Here is a 20,167-nt window from a genome sequence, read left to right on the forward strand (position 1 = left end):
TATGGTTTCATTAATAGCCCCATTAATTTAACCACAAGTATTTTATCTACCAAAAGAAATAGACTTCAAGTACTACAAACAAAATGCGATTCTTGTTACTAAAATAATTCTTTACATTGCGCGATGTAAAGAATTATTTTTTCTGAAAATATCACAAAAAATAAGTTTTTACATCGCGCAATGTCATGCAAGTAATTAAGTAAGACATTAATAAAACAGTCGATGTCATTGTTAAATTGAAACTGCACGGTAAATTCGTAGAACTTAATTACGTTTTTTGTCATATAATATTATGTTATGTGAATGAAGATAAAGGTAATAAAATTTATAGGCATTGTTTTAAATTGGACGTGGAAAAGAATTGATTACCATGCGGTTGCGATCATCTGTTAGAATAAAAGAAAGTAACAGTAAAAAGAAAGTAATAGTTATAAACAAAAGACCCAATTACTGAGAGTTAATTAATGATTAATTGTATTAAACTTGTACAATTAAATTACACAGAACAAACTGTTGTTAAGCAAATCGTGATCATGTCGTGTTGAATCTTACTACAGAGTATACTAAACGTTGGTTAATTAACAAAGAAATGTACAAAACGTGAAGACGAGTATCCGTATGAATAGCCAATTAGTTTCAGTTGCTTTCAAGGTCAAAGTATTTATTACGGATTATCCACGCTAGATTGATACGGCATGGTATTACAATGGAAACTGATACAATACTATTCAATAAGTTAATTTTTGACACGCACAACATATAATAAACCATAAGAGTATCACATAAGGTCTAAATTAGTGAAGCAGGTGATCAGATTACGCGTAACAAGTAGTCAGTACTAAGTAAAGGTGAAACAATGGGAGATAAAACATCGGTACAGAATGATAATGATGGCTTCTCTATGTATAACAAGTCATTGGATTCTGTATGAACGAAGGCGGTTATTGGGGCGAGATTTGCAACAGTCGTGACTGCTTCTAATTCCACGTACTGAATGGGTATATTTAGAAGCGTATTGATCTTGGCCGTGCTCAGTGAATCAGGCTTTGCGTGACATGACATTGCGCTTGTAACAAATCGTAATCATCTCGTAACTCAATTTAGAGACAACTAAAATGTATTCTTGGTTTCCTTTGAAATAATTAGCTTTTAACTTTGTTAAAAGTAACATCAATTTGAATGAATTTTACTAGTACTTACATGAGAGGGCAATATCTAAGAATCTATTTGTATACCTACTAATAATGGTACTCATAAACTACCAAAAACCTCAACCTTGATAGTAGTTTCGCTTTTTGACATAGAGATGCATTAAGAAAATTTTAATTTAAAGGGAAGGGAATCAAAAAGCTAAGTAGTAGGAGATTTTCACCGGGCGTCTGAACTATTCTACTCGTAATAACTATTAAACAAACTAATATATTAAACAAAGAGAAGAGATGGCAAATTAAATTCATGTTTCTATGCAACCTAGAAATGATTAAGAGTCTCAATAAAAGTTTTTTTTTTATTGTTTACAAGTTAGTCTTGACTACAATCTATAAAGGTTTAAACTATAAAGGTTTTTAACTGGATTGATTATTCCATAAGAATATACACATCGGACATTATATTGATTGAACCTAATGTTAGATGTATAGTTTAAAAAAAAAATCTATAGGCATAGTGCAACGGAGGCACCGGCGATTTTAAGTGAGGTCTCGGATCCTACCAAAATACGCTGAGGGTAGTCCGTGGTCACCGTGGGGGATTTAGTGGTAAGTCCCACATAACCCTTCTTGTCCCCCAGTATAGGGTCCCCCCCCCCCGAAAAAATTGGTGTATATAGTTACCGCCAGTGTCTTGACAGTGGAAGTTGGGGTCGAGTCCCTTGGCGCACGCCTTGGTGATCTTGTCGATCTGTCCGTGCGTCACGTGTTCCATGAATCTCCGCAAGTTTCCTCGCGAGTGCAGCACCTTCATCGTCTTGTCGTCTAGCTTCAGCATCTTGTACACCCGCCGTTTGTATTTCAACTGGAAAAGCCGTGATGATCATTAATGTCTTAGTTAACTTTTCATTTGAAGGGGCAACCTTAATTTGGCGATTATAGCATGGCAACTTTGTTCGTAACACTCCCAGGACTGATGCACCTCACTTCTCCGCACGCACGATTTCACAACCACGCAGTCTTCCCCCCCGTTGCCCGCATATCATGGGAGTGTCGTCGAACTTGCTAGACTATAGACCAATTACACTACTCTAATGTGTGTGTTGCTCTAATGCTCTAATTAAAAAAATATATCAGTATGGCGTTATATTGTGACAAATCTTTTAAGGATCGCGACATTGATCATCATCTCCTTTCATTTAAGTGGAATATGGGAAAGGAAATGTGAACAAAGTTTTTTTTATTCTTAACAAGCTAGCCCTTGACTATAATCTCACTAAGTGTTGATGCAATCTAAGATGAAAGTGAGCTAACATGACTGTTAGGAGTTGGATGAAAATCACACATCGTACCGGAACGCTAAATTGGTGGTAGGATGGTAACTAGCCGCTGCCGAAGCCTTCCAACGAAGCGTTCCTTAAAAGGTTTGTCACAAAAAAATACTTTTACCCTGCCACCTATCCCCGGATAAATTTCCCAAGTGTTTATTGTTTTGGATTCCCGGGCGATACGTAATAATAGAACGTGTGAAATGGACTTCTTATCCTTATTATTTATTTGTTATGTAACAAAATCTTTTTTGGAACAGTAAAATGATTGTTTTTCCCGGCAAAGCAATAAGTTCGTATAACAAATCCCCTGCTATTTGCGCGTGTTATTTGCTGACTAGACGGCTGTGATCTATGGGTGTATGAAATTTTATGTGTCTGAGTTATGACCTACGTGGGAGTGAGACTTTGCCGGTAATTGTTTGTCTCAATAAGGAAGGTTGTAGACTTACGCGCACCCACGCAGGGATTATGAAGTATCAAATACCTATGTATTATATATACTCGGAGGTACAAATAATTATGTATTATTAGCGACAATGTGATTTTTTGCGAGTAAAAATACTCGAAATAATACTGAAACACTGTTAAGTATTTTTAGGGTTCCGAACGTATTTAGAAATTGGATTTTATATTTAGATTTTACATTAGCAGATTGTAATGTGGTATACCCAGCAGTACTGTTATCGCCGCGTTGCAACGACTTGCGGTATGGACGGCTTCAGTGTGCTCGTGGCGTTCGACCCTACACACAACGTTCACAAGTGCGTGACTTCACTGAAGGTTATTCTCTGCCATTCTAGGGTCTTATTTTGGTTACACTCTGTTTTGTTACTTAAATTGTCCTGACAAATGTTGTGAATCACCTTTGATCGACATTAGTTTTCTTATTTTTGTAATCACTTCTGAGTCTCCTAAAAGTACTGTTTCTGATGTATCAAAATTATCGCTTAATAAGTATACTTAGTAGGTACTAAAGTTAAATAATAAGAAACGTTTATGCTTATAGCTTTTACGAGTATCATCTACTCGTACTTATAGTTATTAATGAAGAAAGTTTAAATGTACCCATTTAGTATATTATGAAATGTCTTGGTTGTCGGTTTTCAAAGCGGCAATATAAGTAAGTACTTATAGTATATACAGTGTAAACTGTAAATAGAAGCATCACAGCGGAAAACTAAATCTTGACGTTACAATTTCGCTGGCAAAACCTGTTACCAATTTTAAAAAAAAATGTTTTCCCGCGAGCGTCGCAAGCGGCCATTTATGTCGGTGTAAAACCGATGGAGCAATTATAACTAGTTTTTTTGGAGAGGCCGTGAGACTTGATAGCGATCGTAGACATCTGAAAAATGTCAACGTCTGTGATAGTACCAGAGACGGCATAAGGAGTTTATACTCTCATATGAGAAATATTCATATTGTATTTAGGTTGCAAATAGGTTGCCAAGTTAAATTGCAGCCGTACAGTATTAAATGATTATTACTTTTTTTCATTGGTTAATTTAAAAAAATCGTAGTATTATACTAGTTAATAGAATATACCCAAAAGAATTGATAAAGTAAAGGTTGTCTGCTTGCACATTGCAACTGTGGGGTTGTCAGATGTATACAGATAAACAATGTTATTTATATATCCTAATCAGTTACTTAGTCGTCTAATATGTCAAATGAAAGCTTATTCTGTATTAAGTTGCCTTTGATCAAGTTCAAGGTTCCTAGATTTTGTATGAAAAATGTGTTTGGCCGCAATTTAACTAGGCTATTTGCAATGTGTCACTGTGAACATTATCTATCATTTATTTCATAGCACTAATGAATAACAGATGAGGGTATATTTCTGATGCCGGCTCTTAGACTATATTGTGATCATTGGCCAACCCGTCGCCTAATGGTTGACACACATGCTCATTGCACGAAAAATGCATGCCGGCATGCTTAAATAGCTTGTACATCGACAGATTTGGTTAATTGTATAACATTACTACACCCATAACATTAAAGTTTTTTTTAACCTTCCAATTTCCTAGATAAAAAGTATTAAAGTCTATTTTTAGGACGTCATTTTGGTTTTGTTAAAACATGCCCCAACGGTTTAGGAGTGAAAATATAGGCAAGTACTTTTCTAATAGGTATACTTAGGAAAATAATGGAAGCCGGTGTTTTGTTTTGAGAGAAAATATTTTTTTTATATCTATGTTCGATCTCAATGAAAATAAGCTATTAAACAAGGAAATAGCTAATTACTATTAAAAATTACCACGACCAGAGTCACAACACCTAAGACACAACACAACATTTCTTTTTGTTTTCTTTATCGAACATTCGAACACCAATCAAAACATTTCTTCATGTAACAGCCAGTTACAGCTTTCTTGGCTTCAGCCAGTTTCTTCATGAAACAGTAAAAGTAGTAAGTAGTAAAGAAGACTTTATTTATCAGTGTATAAGACCGTCACTTTTGATTTATGACGTTACTTTGACTGTTACTTGCGAAGAAGAAACTATCCTTAAGTAAATAAGTAATTTTATTCAGTACTAGCCACCGCTCCGTGGTTTTACCTGTGAGAATGAGTGGGTAAAATATAGCCTATGACACTAACAAATAATGGGGCTTACTAGTGGTATGACAATTTTCAAAATCGGTTCAGTATATCCGGAGATTACCCCTAAAAAACCACAAACTTTACCTCATTAAAATATAGTATAGAATACAACTCTCGATTTCGACTCTCTAATTAAAGCATACTAGATTATTAATAATTGGTTGATATGGACATAATTCCATTGGTTATAAGGTCGTTGGTATTACAAACGCAAAGGTAGAACACGCTTGAAAACAAAATGCCCATTGATTTATGGACATGTTTGTTTGTTTATACCAAAATTGATTTATAAACGTGCCACAAAATCAGCAAGTCTAATAACACGTACCTAAATGTGACAATGAAAATGAACAATTAAGTTTTTACTAAATAAAAATAAAAAAGGCCTTTATTTCTTCTTAATAATGTCGACAATTTGTATCCTTACTAGCAGACGCCGCTCGGTTCAACCGCGTGGTTCCCGTTCCCGTAGGAATATGGGAATAAAATATAGCCTATATTACTCGGGGCTAGTGTAGCTTTCTGACAGTGGAAGCATTTTTCAAATCGGTTCTGTTTCAGAGCCTATTCAATGCAAATAAAACAATTGAATTTTTTCTCTTTGTAATATTCATATATTAAGAATTTTTTTTTATATTATTTAATGTGACGTCACAGGTCCTTACCTCGAGGTGTCCGATGGGTCCGTTGAAGGGATAGTCCCCGAGGCGCCGCTCTTCGTCGAGGAACTTGCCGGCCTTGCCGTTGACTGGGGGGCAGAACAGGCCATAGTTGAAGCTCTCTTTCAAGTCCTGTGAACAATGAAGAATTCCATATTTCAAGAATATTTCAATACAGGGCTTTTTACGGAACTTTGAATTTCCAATTGAGTAAAAGAATTTGACTAGAACTACTTGTACATATGTTTTCTGTGCTAGAACTCCTTTTTTATTGACAAAATTAGCATAGGCTTAAGGCTGACTTGCAGGGTACTTTGTTATTCTAGTAGTTTTTACGTGGTATGTTATATGAATTAACATAATTATTTATGTTGGAATACTTGATTTGGCGGTACATCTTGGCAGGTACTACTGAAGTCCTAGTTTTTAGAATAGTCCTAGGATATTAACCCGGAATAGGAATATCTTTTCTGTTATCTCATACGCATACATTTACATGATATGTGACCGCACTAGGTAGTCAAAATCGTCATCAAATATAATCACTCTAGTATCATCTAGTATGCAAAGAGTTAAGGCAGTAAATAATAAATAAGATAACAGATTTCATATCGGCGAATATCAAGCAGAGTCCTAACGAACCGGGAACGATTTAGAACACTACGATTGATGGACGCGGTGAGGAATATCACGTCCAATGCAACATTGCCAGAGATGTTTGCATTCAAACACAGTACCCTTTCGGAGAGAGAAGCTATCTAATGTTCCCTGCCGCTAAAGTATTGGACCAATGGGTCATTTTGTAATGTTGTAATATAGATAATACGTATGTGATATTCGTTATTTATAAATATTTCAAGTAGACTTGCGAAATTATAACTAATTAGAATCAGTGAAAAACCAACTGTTAACGACATCTTATAGTTGTAATAAAATTGAATTAAAGATAAAGTTAATAAATGTAGCTAATCTGTTTAAGTATAGGTATATGTAAAACATAATTTATAATTCTGGGATGGTTGTTGAGGCACCGAAATAGTCAGACAGTCGGACATAGCACATAGGATATTCCCAAAATACCCATGGAGACAGTACCTGTCAACGCAGCGGAAATAGCTATTTTTCTATACTAATATAAAAAGAAAGATTTTACGGTATGTTAGTTTATTTGTTTGCATTAAAACTACAAACTAAACTCTGAAACTACAGAACAGATTTGAAAGTTCTTTCACTGTTGGAATGCTTTTCCCGTAGGTATATATTAGTACGGCGTCTGCTAGTAATAAATATCCAGCTTTGTGTTGAATTGTAAGTACATTTGATCAGCATCCTGGAATATGTACAGGATGCTGATCTAATCTATAAATTAAGGAGCATTTTTTTCCTTTTAAAGAGACATACGGTAAGTATGTTGTTAACTGCATGTTATGTTGAATATGAAATTTCCAATAAGAGATCTTTTCTCTGGACATTCTACAGATCTTCAGACGACGATGCCATCTTATATTATCAGGGATACTGTTTATGGCATCTTTTCATGCCTACTCCTAAACGTGTTCCTCGATGTTTACATCAGGTCAAGCCGGCATGCTAAATAAATGACCGCACCGCAATAGATTTATGAACGCGCCGCAAAACTATTCTGCCTACAGTCGGGATATTAATTAGGTCATTCAAAAGCACACATAACGCAACGATAACACAGTGACAATAACATAAAACTTAACCGTGTCCCGGTTAAACGATATTTATCGTCAAGCGCCAGCGAATGGCCGTAAACAACAAAATAATAAATGCTGTCGTTATATTTTGTGTTATTCTAAATTTGGAGCTTGTAGTTGTATCGCATTAATTAGTAGCTATTAGGTTACCGTTCTACAAACTTACGCAGTATTGCAGTTTGCGTAAAATTACAAATTATGAACAAGTTCTACTCGGCGCTAGGATATAGATGTTGCGTTTTAGAAAGGTAATCCCTTCGTAAACCCTTTCGTTTGTCACAACTTAGATACTATATTTGAAGATAGATAAGTTAGTTTTCTACGTCCAACTACATCTTGCTTTTCGATGTAGCTATTGCTATTCGCCGTAGCGTGCCTTAGATGGGCCCTGTATCAAAATTTGTTGGGGGCCCAATAGACAAGAGGCAATGCCGAAAAATCTCTTTAGTTTTTGACTCTACTCTAATTCACCGCAAAATATTGCTTTTTTACATTTGTAATTTCTACAGTTTTTTAATGGTTTTTTCCCGGAAATCACCATCGGATTCGGTAATATTAAGGGGCCCCTGTAGTCAGGGGTAGGGGTGATATGGCGGTAGCTACGCTCCTGCTATTCGCTATGAATGTTGCCAGTCATAACCGACGGATATAAGACTTGTAGCGAAACCGAAGTGGCCATAGGCATGGAACACTGTTCGAAAAAGTGATGGATTCTGTGGAACGAATGTGTTAGGCGACTCCGCACCCTTAATACGAGTAGCAGTGTCCGCCGATCCCCCACTAGGTGGACCGATGACGTCAAACAGGTAGCAAGGAATCTTGCGGCTCAAGACTTTTTGGAGCTCCTTACAAGATTACGATAAATAAGGCTGATGATGTATCAATGTTAGCATTTCTTGGAATGTATAAATATCATCATCATCATGTCAGCTGATTGACGTCTATTGCAGGGCAATGGCCTTTTGTAGAGACTTCCAAACATCACGATCAGAGTCCCATCGCTTGATGTCGTAACTTGTAAGTGCACCTGGGGATCGACCAACACTGCGATTTCTAGTGCACAACACCTTGGAAACCTAACGTCATTGCCACTTCGCGACTCGTTGAGCTATGTCGGTGACTATGTACAAATACCATATCATCATCATCATCATCATCATCGTCATATCAGCCGATGGACGTCCATTGCAGGCCATAGGCCTTTTGTAAGGACTTCCAAACATCACGATACTGAGCCACCTGCATCCAGCGAATCCCTGCGACTCGCTTGATGTCGTCAGTCCACCTGGTGGGGGGTCGACCAACACTGCGCTTACTAGTGCGGGGTCGCCATTCCAGCACTTTGGGACCCCAACGTCCATCGGCTCTTCGAACTATGTGCCCCGCCCATTGCCACTTCAGCTTCGCAACTCGTTGAGCTATGTCGGTGACTGGTTCTTCTGCGGATCTCCTCATTTCATAAACAATACCATATGTCTAAAAGATATTTAAAAAACATAATACTAATATCTACTGTATTGATACAGTATAAAAGTTTACTATACTTCAATAAAGATATTATTGAGTAGCAGAGATTATATTAAAGGGGTTGTATGACGTGTCTATCGCGGATTATAGATCACCCAACACTATTACGTGCATAGAACAAGTCTCCAGCCACTGTTTATTCTATAATGGAGCGAGCAGCGAGATTAACAACCATGATATATTGTGAGTGTAACAATTCTGTTCACGAGAATTATTATAGGAAGCGACGAAGTGATAAACGGTTTTTGTGTCAAGAAATTATGAGTGGTCATTTAACTGGATTGATAGAGAAAAATGGACGACATTCTTCTTAAATGACAACTCATGAATGAGTGACTACACCAGGTTATGATGATTTCCTAAGCTTTCATGTTCGTGTGGCATGGTGAGGGCAATTGCCTTATGAAGTTCATAATACTTATTATTATCGTTTTTCGTAATTTCTTAATCCTCTGCGTGTGTGAACTACTAATCCGCTTTGGGCCAGCGTGGTGGACTATTGGCCTAACCCCTCTCATTCTGAAAGGAGACTTGAGCACAGCAGTGAGCCGAATATGGGTTGGTAATTATAATGAGGTTATCGTTAATCGTAGCAACTGTCAAGAGTGAAATAAACTGTCACCCGCACCATGCTACAGCGCACGAACTATAGAGTTTCTTGAAGTTTCTAATTTCCCATGTTCAATTACATTACACAATACCACGACTGTAGCTTTAGCTTTTTGCTTACTTGAAGAAGATTTCGTAATCTGCAAATATATTAATTAGAGATCTTGATCGTACAGGAGAAAGCACTGAGGGCCAGCATATAAATGTTTTTACATAGTCCGAAGCAGCGGTCGCCAGTGGGTTATAAGTAGGTTCATGTAAAGTACATTTTACAGAGGGTTCAGCAATTTTTCATGCTTGCTTGCAAGCTTTTACACATACAGATGCTATAGTCTTGTTATATCTACTGTGCTATAGTGTTCAGTAACAATACAGACGTTAGTGACACGAAAATAAATACCTACTTGTATTTTCTATACATATCAAGTTTTTTTTTAATTTCTGTAACACGAACATTTTTGGCCTAAATTTGCCGCTCCCTAAAATCTGCCGCCCTAGGCTTTAGCCTACTGGTAAATTCGCCACTGGTCCAAAGTAGCCCTTCAACTGGGTTGGGTTCGCCACGTTTGTCGTTTGTGTTTTGCCTTTCTTGTGCGTCTAAATGATATGCCACAATAAACTAGCAGCAGACGCCTCGCGATTTGACTCGCGTAGATCCTGCTCCCGTGGGAATACGGGTATAAAATATAGCATATGACACTCACATAAAAATCTGCTAAAGAGATTTTCTGAATTTGTCGCTCGTCTATTGGGCCCCACAACTAATTTCGATACAGGGCCTCTCCAAGGCAAGCTACGCTTCTGATATATACTCTTATATAGATAGTACAATATAACTTGTACTAGTGTAAGTACAAGTTATATTGTAAGTAAATTGTAATAATATTAAAAGCAATCGATAACTGTAACACACACGTGTAGAGAGAGTATGAAAATTAATCCGCTTTTGCATACAATGAACGTGACGAAGACGGTCACTGGGTCGTCAGTTCGATTCTCGTCTGGAATCGATTCAATGAATTTACCATACGTCGCTAAAGGTTGACTGATATAAGCGTGAAATGTAACCAATACGCGTTTTAATTTTTTCCTGGCCCATATTAAATTTTTTTATAATGTCAGTTTAACTATTGTATAATGGTGGTAACAAAAAATACTTCCTGAGCTTGTTGTAGGTTTCTTGTTCTCTAAACTAGATGCAGATTTATTCCTTCGAAATGCATTTCACAACTTGGTATTGCTTTATACATAGCTTAACTTCTTAATTACTAGCTTTCTTTTAAAATTAACCGCGTCAAAATCTGTTCATCAGTTGTGGAGATACGATGCCTATTGCCTTACAAATACACTACAATACTCTCGTATACATTTACGGTGGGTCAGTTACAAAATAAAAATTATTATTATGCTGCTGCAAATCCCATTAATAGGCCATAAATTAGTTGATGATGACAATCAATCTCTTACTAAGTAATTAAGTTTATATAAAGAGCAAAGTAAACAACAGTTGATGAAACGAGAGCTACGGAAATGGGGGAGCAATCAATTTACAGCCCCCGCTTCAGTAGTTGACGCCGCGCGAGCAGAGTTGATAGCGCCGTGCTGCGTTTGAACTCTTGCTACTTTTCTAGGCAAGTAATCTATATAAAAACAATGAATTCTAAAAACCTTTTTAAAATATATATTAGATAGAACATGGATTTATTCGCTCATTGGATACGTTTAACACATTAAATATGACTAATTCCAGTTAGAGGTTTCGTTTTAGATATACGTAACCAGTATACGATCGCGAAACGATAATATTTTAAAAAAACAAATTTGAGTAAATTGACAGTGGTTAGGTTGCTTATGGCTTTTCTTTTTCTATTTTTGCTTTTGGTTTTTTAGTAATTGGCAAGTTAACGCTTGTTTCTTAGTGGCATCATACCGGGAATACTAAATTGCGGTACGTACATCTTTGCTAATGTCCACCACCATAGCAAATTAAGTCAATTTAGAAAATATAAAATCTAAATTGACTTGAACGAACGAACACAGATAATTAAGAAATATTTCGAACGCCAAAGAGATCTTCAAAATATTTTAAGTTAATATCACATGACAGCTAATAAAGTTAATTATTATGAGTCCATATTTCATAAATAGGAAGTATTAAATTGTTAATAAAGCCGGCACTCTAAAATTAATATTCAATTCGGAAGTAATAGTAGAAACTGTCATATGTATATTTAAATATTTATGCACATTAGTTCGCTATATAAACAAGTTTCCATTTTAAATATCACTTCTCTGTCGATATTAGACTTAATTGGAATACTCTGCCAAGTTATTGGCTAACTTGGTATCTTTGGCAGTCAACTGAGCCTCTTTGACATTAGTAAATTTTACATTGCAACGGTGGTACATTAAACTAAACTCACCAATTAGTCACTCTGATTTTTTCATTTACTTAAAGAAATACAAAGCACGAAGCGCAAGTGATCATTACAAATTAATTATAAATCGAATAAGATGTAAAAATCTTCAGCTACAACTTGAACATTTATCTAAAAAACAAGACCGGCTCGATATGAACACTAGAAAGAAAATACTTCTGGTTCATGGTGTTCCCGAAAGCAAAAATGAAGATGTGCAAGCCGTGGTTATTCATACGCTTACAAATCATCTTAACATCGGCCTCTGTGGCAAGGATGTCAGCCGCAGCCATCGCTTGGGCGGCTCTAAGCCAAATAAACACAGGCCCATTCTGTTAAAGTTCAAGGAATTATCACTTCGTAATCAAGTCTGGGGTGTGAAATCCAAACTTAAAAATTCAGGAATTACATTGTCAGAATTCTTGACAAAAGAAAGACATGACACCTTCATGACTGCAAGGCAACGGTTCGGTATCAATAAATGTTGGACCAATGAAGGTTCCATCTTTATTATCAGTACTGATGGGTCAAGACATCGAATTAATTCCAAAGCTGAACTTGAGAGTGTTCCGTCTGCATCTGAGGCGTCTGCGAGTAGGTCCGCGGCTAGCACTGTTCCCAATCCTAGTTCCAACTCGAATGCCGCTGGTACTCTTAGAACGAAGCGAAACCCGATTCAAACTGACCGCGCAAAGCGCAATAATAGAAAGTGATTAAATTATTTGGTTTAAAAGGTATCTATGGATAAATTACTATTTTTTGTTTTAGAAATAATTGTTTTGTAATTCACTTTGCAATATTTTGTTGTTGTACTTTGTGACGGCAATAACAATATTTTATTATTATGTTACCCTCATATTTCATGCTTAGAGTATTATCACAGATACTGTAGACAGAGTAACATAGAATCCATTTTATAATCTATGATTTGACTATGATATTATTTTGTTGATAAATGACAGTTGTCTATGTCCAATTAAGCGATGTTTACACTTTCCAATTTGTGGTGTACTCAAAGTTGCCAGATTTATTATTGCTGATGCTAACAATGTTTGCTTACTGTTTTCTAACCAATTAAATTATTGATTTGTTATGCGTAGTGTTTCATTGCTTGATTGGACCATAGTTTATAATCTTAAAATTAGCATTGCAGCAGTAACTAAATAACAATAATATTTGTGTAGGTATTTTTTTAAGTGTTTACTGAGTTTATTTTTATATATATTGATTTTAGTAATCTGTATAAGTAGTAATTAATTTTATTTTTATTTTCTTTATTTCTCATTTATTTTTAATAGCTTTGTTTACTTTGCCTGTACTGTGATTAATATAAAGTATTTTCGTTTTAGTTTAGACTTTTTAATTATTATTGTAATAGATTGTAAGTTTGTAGTGGTAATTTCTATTTATCTAGCTGGTGGGTGAACAAATTAGGGTTTTACTGTTTTTTGTTGATTAAATTTTTTTTTTATATATATAAATATATATTTATAGTATATACATATATAACTATTGTGTATATTTTTATTTATATTTTTTTATTTTTATTTATTATTATATTACATTTGTAATATATTACAAAAATAATGGATAACAACCTAAGTAGTAACTCAGATGACGACAACAGTACGAGTATTTATTTCCAGTGTGGTTCCGATCCTTCTGAAGACAGTTTCAAAAGCACTGACATTCCTCTTAACGAATCGCTTGAACATGCTTTCTCGCCATACCCTAAAAGCTTTAATGTTGTTCACATTAATGCGCAAAGCATTCCCTCCCACTACCCCGATCTTTTAAATTCATTCGATGTAAAAGATATACATGCAATCCTAGTCTCTGAATCTTTCCTTAAGCCTTGCCTTCCTTCTACTTCATATGCTTTACCAGGATTTCATTTAATTAGAAATGATAGAACTGGAAAGGGGGGTGGAGGGGTTGCTATTTATTTGCGCAGTCACATCCCTTTCTCAATTCTAGATAAATCTCCTTCTCTGTATACGGAGTCATTAGAGTACATATTTATTGAGGTTCTCTTTGGCACAAGAAAGCTATTGCTAGGAGTTTGTTATAGTCCATCTTTGCACATTGACTATTTTAGTAAGTTTGAGGAGTTGCTTGAGAATTTTGTACCGGGAGTTGACCACGTCATTCTCATGGGTGATTTTAACACGTGCTTAATTAAAAACGACTATAGATCAAAGCGTTTCTCTAACATCATCAACAGTACTAATTTAAATATTTTGAATACCACATCCGCTACACATTTTTTCCCTAACTGCACACCATCTTTACTAGATCTTATGTTAGTATCCTCACCTGATCGTGTCAATGTGCATGGGCAAATGGCAGCTGAAGGTTTTTCATATCACGACTTGGTATATTTGTCATACAAAATTCGACCACCTAAAATTAAGCCTACAGTTGTGATGCGACGAAGTTTCAAGCACTTTGATAAAAATAAGTTTATGTCTGACCTCAGTATGATCGACTGGAGTACTATCCTGAATGCTTCGTCAACGAATGACAAAATTATTATTTTCAATTCTTTGTTGACGGAGTTGTTTGATGTTCACGCTCCACTTAGACCCATAAAACTGAAGCATCTACCGGCTCCATGGCTGACAGATGACATCAAGGCTCTCATGGCGAAACGAGATAGGTCTAAGACTAAGTACAAGCAGAATCCTTCTGCCGAGAACTTTGTAAAATATAAAGATCTTCGCAATAAATGCAATAGGCTTTGCAGGAATGCTCAGCGCTCCTATATTCACGCATCTGTAGAAAATAAGGATGCAGCAAAAGTCTGGAGGTTCTTTGACGCCTTGGGCATTGGTCGGGAGCGTAGAACATCATCTACTTGGAATCTCGACATAGAAGCACTAAATAATCATTTTACAAAAGTTACCTTAATAGATAATGCAGCTAAAGTACATACATTAAACACGCTTTCCTTACGTCCAAAACCAAATTCCTTGCCATTTCAATTTTCTTCTGTCACGGATGAGGAAGTAAAAAGAAATATTATGGCCATCAAATCAGATGCTATAGGGTGTGATCAGGTGAGTCGAAAGATGATCCTTTTAGCACTTGACGGCATACTAGATATCCTTTGTCATATCTTTAACCACTCTCTCTCTACAAATACTTTTCCTAATACTTGGTGTTTAGCATACATTGTTCCTATTCCGAAATCTCACAGTCCTTCAACTTTCTCTCAGTACCGTCCTATTTCTATTCTTCCTTTTCTATCCAAAGTTCTAGAACGTATAGTGCACAAACAATTATTATTATATCTCTCTGAATTTAATATACTAAATCCATATCAATCTGGATTTCGCACTGGGCACAGCACTGTCACTGCACTTATCAAAATTTGTGATGATATTAGATACGCCATCGATAACCAGCTCCTTAGTGTTGTTACCTTACTTGACTTTTCGAATGCATTCAATACTGTCGATTTCGAGATTCTCCTAGCAGTTCTAAAGTCAATTAATATTTCTCCTGAAGCTTTGGGTTGGTTTCGGTCTTATCTTTATGATCGTAATCAATGTATTCGGGTTAATGAGAAATTATCTTCTCCGAGTATATTAAATGCAGGTGTTCCTCAGGGCGGTGTGCTTTCTCCGTTACTATTCTCTATTTACATTAATTCTATTACTGATCTCCTCTCCCTCTCCTTCCATTTATATGCTGACGATCTGCAAATTTATGTATCATCACCCGCTGACTCGCTTGACAATGCAATAGCCAGTCTAAATACTGATCTTAATACAGTCAGTGCTTGGAGTAAATCCTACGGATTGTCGGTAAATGCAAGTAAATCACAAGCAATTTTGATAGGGTCACGTCAACAAATTTCGAAAATTAATACTTCATCTCTTCCTCCCCTTTTATTAGATGGAACTGAATTAAATTTTAACAGTTCAGTCAAAAATCTCGGCCTAGTTATGGATGAATGCTTTTGCTGGACACCCCAGGTTGCTGCTGTCAGTCGGAAGATCTTTGCGGTGATTAGCAGGTTGAGAAGGTGGAAGAACTTGTTTCCTCTTAAAACTAAGATTTCTCTTGCTCAATCGCTTCTTCTTCCATTACTCGATTATGCCGATTCTTGTTACTGTGACCTACCACAATATCTCCTTAACAAGCTTGAACGCCTTCAAAATTTAGTCATTAGATTCATATTTGGGTTAAAAAAATTTGACCACATTTCTGAATTTCGTGCTCAATTAAAATGGTTGACTATAGCTCAGCGTCGTAATTTTCACATACTTTCCTTGCTTTATTCTATACTTAATCACTATCATTCTCCTCCGTACTTAAAAGAAAGGTTTCACTTTCGCGGTTCTAACCACCTTCTCAATCATCGATACAGCAATGATAATAAGTTATCTATGCCATTTAGTCGGACTCACCGCTATAGTGAGTCGTTCACTGTTAAGGCCGTAAAACTATGGAATGCCGTGCCGCGGGATATTCGTCATTCTCAGTCGATTCATATATTTAAACGTCGTCTTAAAGACTACTTTTTATCACAGTAATATATTTAGGTATGTAATATTAATTTAAGTAAGTTTATTTTATTGTATATATATATATATACATATATATTATTGATGTTAATATTGGTATTTATGTATTTTAATTTTCTTAGTTTATGTAAGTATATTTCATTTATTGTTTATTGTACAGTATTTGAAGTCGATATTTGCGCACCAACCACTTCTCTTTGTAAACGTGAACTCCTTATAATAACGGTTGCCTGGAAGATATCACTTTAGAGATAAGGCCGCCGTTACACCATTGTTTGTATTTTACTTGGTTTGTTTTTGTAAAATTTTGTTATTTTGTTTTTGGTGTAATAAAGTGTTTTATTATTATTATTATTATTAAAAATAATCATAATTAATTTATACCGCATATAATTTTATTTTCATTAATAATCAAATTGTTTAATCATTATGTTTTAACTTATAATATATTATATGTGTATACTGTATTGTATGTCATGTTTCATAATAATATTGTATGAAGTTAGCGACTTGAAAGCCATGTAAAGGCAGCACCATATCTAAGTGGGGCAGCGGTCAGCTGATCGATGTCTTGTGTCACATTTATGTCAACCATAAGAATGCGCATGGGTATTGCTAAAGCGTTGCACTTATAAAAAGTGATTGAGAAACTTTCCAATTTAGACTTTCAAACGTTTTCATATTCAAGGTCGAATGGAAAGCATGTCCACGTGGTCGATCTCACAAGATCGTTGGACTTAATTGTCTGCACGACTTATTATTGCTGTCTTCCATACACGGTGGAGTGAGATCGTATTAGACACTTCAATAAATCAATTAATTTGTTGAAAACTTTTGGAAAAATCACGACATCGCTAAACAAAACGATTGGTAAGTAATTGGTCAATTCGTTTAATATTACAAAACAAAGACTATGATGATAACTTTTAATACTACCAAATGGGTTACATACTGTAAACAATATAACTTCACAGAATATCTTTATCAAATGTATCTATATCATATGGAAAAATAATCAATGTTCAAGTTGTTTTTCTGGTATAAGTACAACAATCATTATAATATAAGTATAATATAATGTAATATAATCAGTATAAGTGTTAACAATCATTTTTATATAGTATAAATGCAAATTATGTTTGTCTCAACACATCAACAACAATCAACACATTGTGATTGTGTAGTGTCTAGTAAGACGTGACTTCGAATAATTAGATTTTAAAAAGCGTTTAATTTTAATTTTAATCCATTGAAAACTGGAATTCGGTAAATTACCTTGAATATAACAAGCAAGTTACAAAACTGATAGTATCGCATTTCTTATCGTGGATATTTTGACACATATTTGACTGTATTGCGCAAACAATTCGCGATGGTTAATCTAATCTTGAGTAATATTGAGCTTGCATCTATGGGTATCATATTTACTTGTTTCACATACACACTTCAGATAATACAAATTTGTTTCATCATATCGATTGAGTCTTCAAAAATTAGTTATATTATACTAGCGGACCCGGTCAAACTTCGCTTTAACTGATGTGCACATAGAGGGTATGAAAAATAGATGTTGGCCAATTCTCAGATCTACCCATATCGGGAAGGTCTACAAAATTTCATAAAAATCGGTCCAGCCGTTTAGGGGCGGTTTGGTAACAAACACCGCGACACGAAAATTAAATGTAATAAAATAATTATGTAAATGTGTAATTTGTGTGTAAGAGTGTGTTTACGCTGGATGAATACATAGGCGCTACATTTCATTCCGAAAAAATCCACGGTTCCCGCGGGATTTGTGAAAAACTGGATTCCACGCGGACGAAGTCACGGGCGTCCGCTCGTATAATATAACTTGATGTTATATTATACGAGCGGACGATAAAGATAATAAATGATTTCCAGAAGTCAATATCAACAACAAATAAGTACTGAAGCAAAAGTTCTGCAGTGAAAGTGGAACACGTATCATGTATCGAAAAATGTAGTGTCATGCGTGACTTGACTTGAAGCGTGTACTGGTATTAAGTAAGTAAGCCATAAAATCCGTTATCTGATGGAAGCTTTATGGCCATTCTTATGCTATTCTGAGAATAAGCTTTAAACAATAGGAACTATAAAATGTTTATCTTGTATAACAATTTTATAAACATAAAATAAGGACATTAAAGCTTAGCATTTACAGAGCTAACTCAAAAAAAAAAATTTGGAACCCGCATTTTTATTAATTAAATAAAATGTATTTTTTTTCATCAGCTGAAAACATTAATTAAGAATAAATATTATTCTGGATTAACACTTAGGCTACTTTTCATTACGGAAAAACCCACGGTTCCCGAGGGATTTGTGGAAAACTAAATTCCATGCGAACGAAGTCGCGGGCGTGCGTTAGTTACAATATAATTATAGCTTAAATAGGTATGATAAAACGGATTTGCCGCAAAATATCGAACGTCCGCTAATTTTCAATAATTCTAACCCATTCGCTGACCAATATTTCGATTAGTTTGTAACAAGTAATAAGCTGTATCGAGCTTATGTGAAGGGTTAGCGGTTTAGTGCTGTCCCGGCCATGCTTTGTTGGGGTTAATCGATTATTGAGGGTTTAATGACTAATGGTGGTACTTTACTGTGTACTAAAACGGAATGTAATACGTATTACATATATTCTGTAATAAAAAAGTAGAATCTGTTTGTTTGTGCTAGAAACATTGTATACAAATTATCAAAATTTGAGACGGGAAAATGGAAAAGGGGAAGAAAATGTCAGATATACAGGGTGATTCGGTCTTTAGTGCGGATATTTTTTTTCGTGGTTCTGTATCATTAATAGAATATAAATCTACAAACAGTTCGATACATTTAATGTAATTTTTTTTTTTAATTTATGTCTCTAAAATAACAAAATAATGTACATATTATTACTAAACAAGATATATTCAGCTTAAAAGTGATCTGGTGACGTCCTTTAGGTATCAAACGAAAATAAAATAAACGCACAATAGGGTGACCCTAAAATTCTGTTCAAAAGTAAATAACTTTAGCTAAAGATAATTTTGTTATTTTAGAGTTAAAAAAAAAAGAAAAAATACGTGATCATCAAATTTTGTTTATGTACAAAATATAAAAATATCCGCACTAAAAAAATTTTCTTCCTGTATACACTATAACTCCCGAATTATGCAATAATTAGGTATAGCTTGGGTCTCATAGAAATCTGGTGCCAATAAAAGTATTTCGTATAAAAATATCGACTTCGCTTGTTTTAATGAATATAGGTAATATTGTGTTGAATTCAAGCTAATTTATGTAAATTAGTTACTATGAAACTATAGTAGGTACTATTTAAAAGTGCAGTGACTTTACTACCTACCGGTTAAGAAGTAGAATCTATCGAAAAGAAAATGGTCTGCAAAAAACTCAGCAGTCAAATATGAGTATTGCTAATACAAACTTACGAAGAAATATGTGTCTGTTTTTGTATTTGTTGAATAAACAAAAACGAATTTATCTCTATTTAGTATACGAAAATACTAGAAGAATGGTAATGTAGGTTTAGGATTTACGAAAATATAAACAAACATAATAAATAACTTTATTGAAATTACTTATTGTGATTT

General features: G+C 35.0%; 1 protein-coding gene across 4 annotated transcripts in view; it reads right to left on the reverse strand.

Moving 5' to 3' along the window:
- Positions 1–20,167, reverse strand: part of LOC112046735 (SH3 and multiple ankyrin repeat domains protein 3) — a 243,023-nt gene that overhangs the window by 26,944 nt on the left and 195,912 nt on the right. For all 4 annotated transcript variants that reach the window (XM_052881938.1, XM_024083512.2, XM_024083521.2 and 1 more), the window contains 2 exons: positions 5,751–5,876; positions 1,833–2,013 (listed from right to left, as the gene is read on the reverse strand). In XM_052881938.1, the coding sequence (XP_052737898.1) occupies positions 1,833–2,013; positions 5,751–5,876 (307 nt within the window). The remainder of the gene's footprint in view (positions 1–1,832; positions 2,014–5,750; positions 5,877–20,167) is intronic.

Source organism: Bicyclus anynana, chromosome 6, assembly GCF_947172395.1.
Source record: "Bicyclus anynana chromosome 6, ilBicAnyn1.1, whole genome shotgun sequence".
Taxonomy (NCBI): domain Eukaryota; kingdom Metazoa; phylum Arthropoda; class Insecta; order Lepidoptera; family Nymphalidae; genus Bicyclus; species Bicyclus anynana.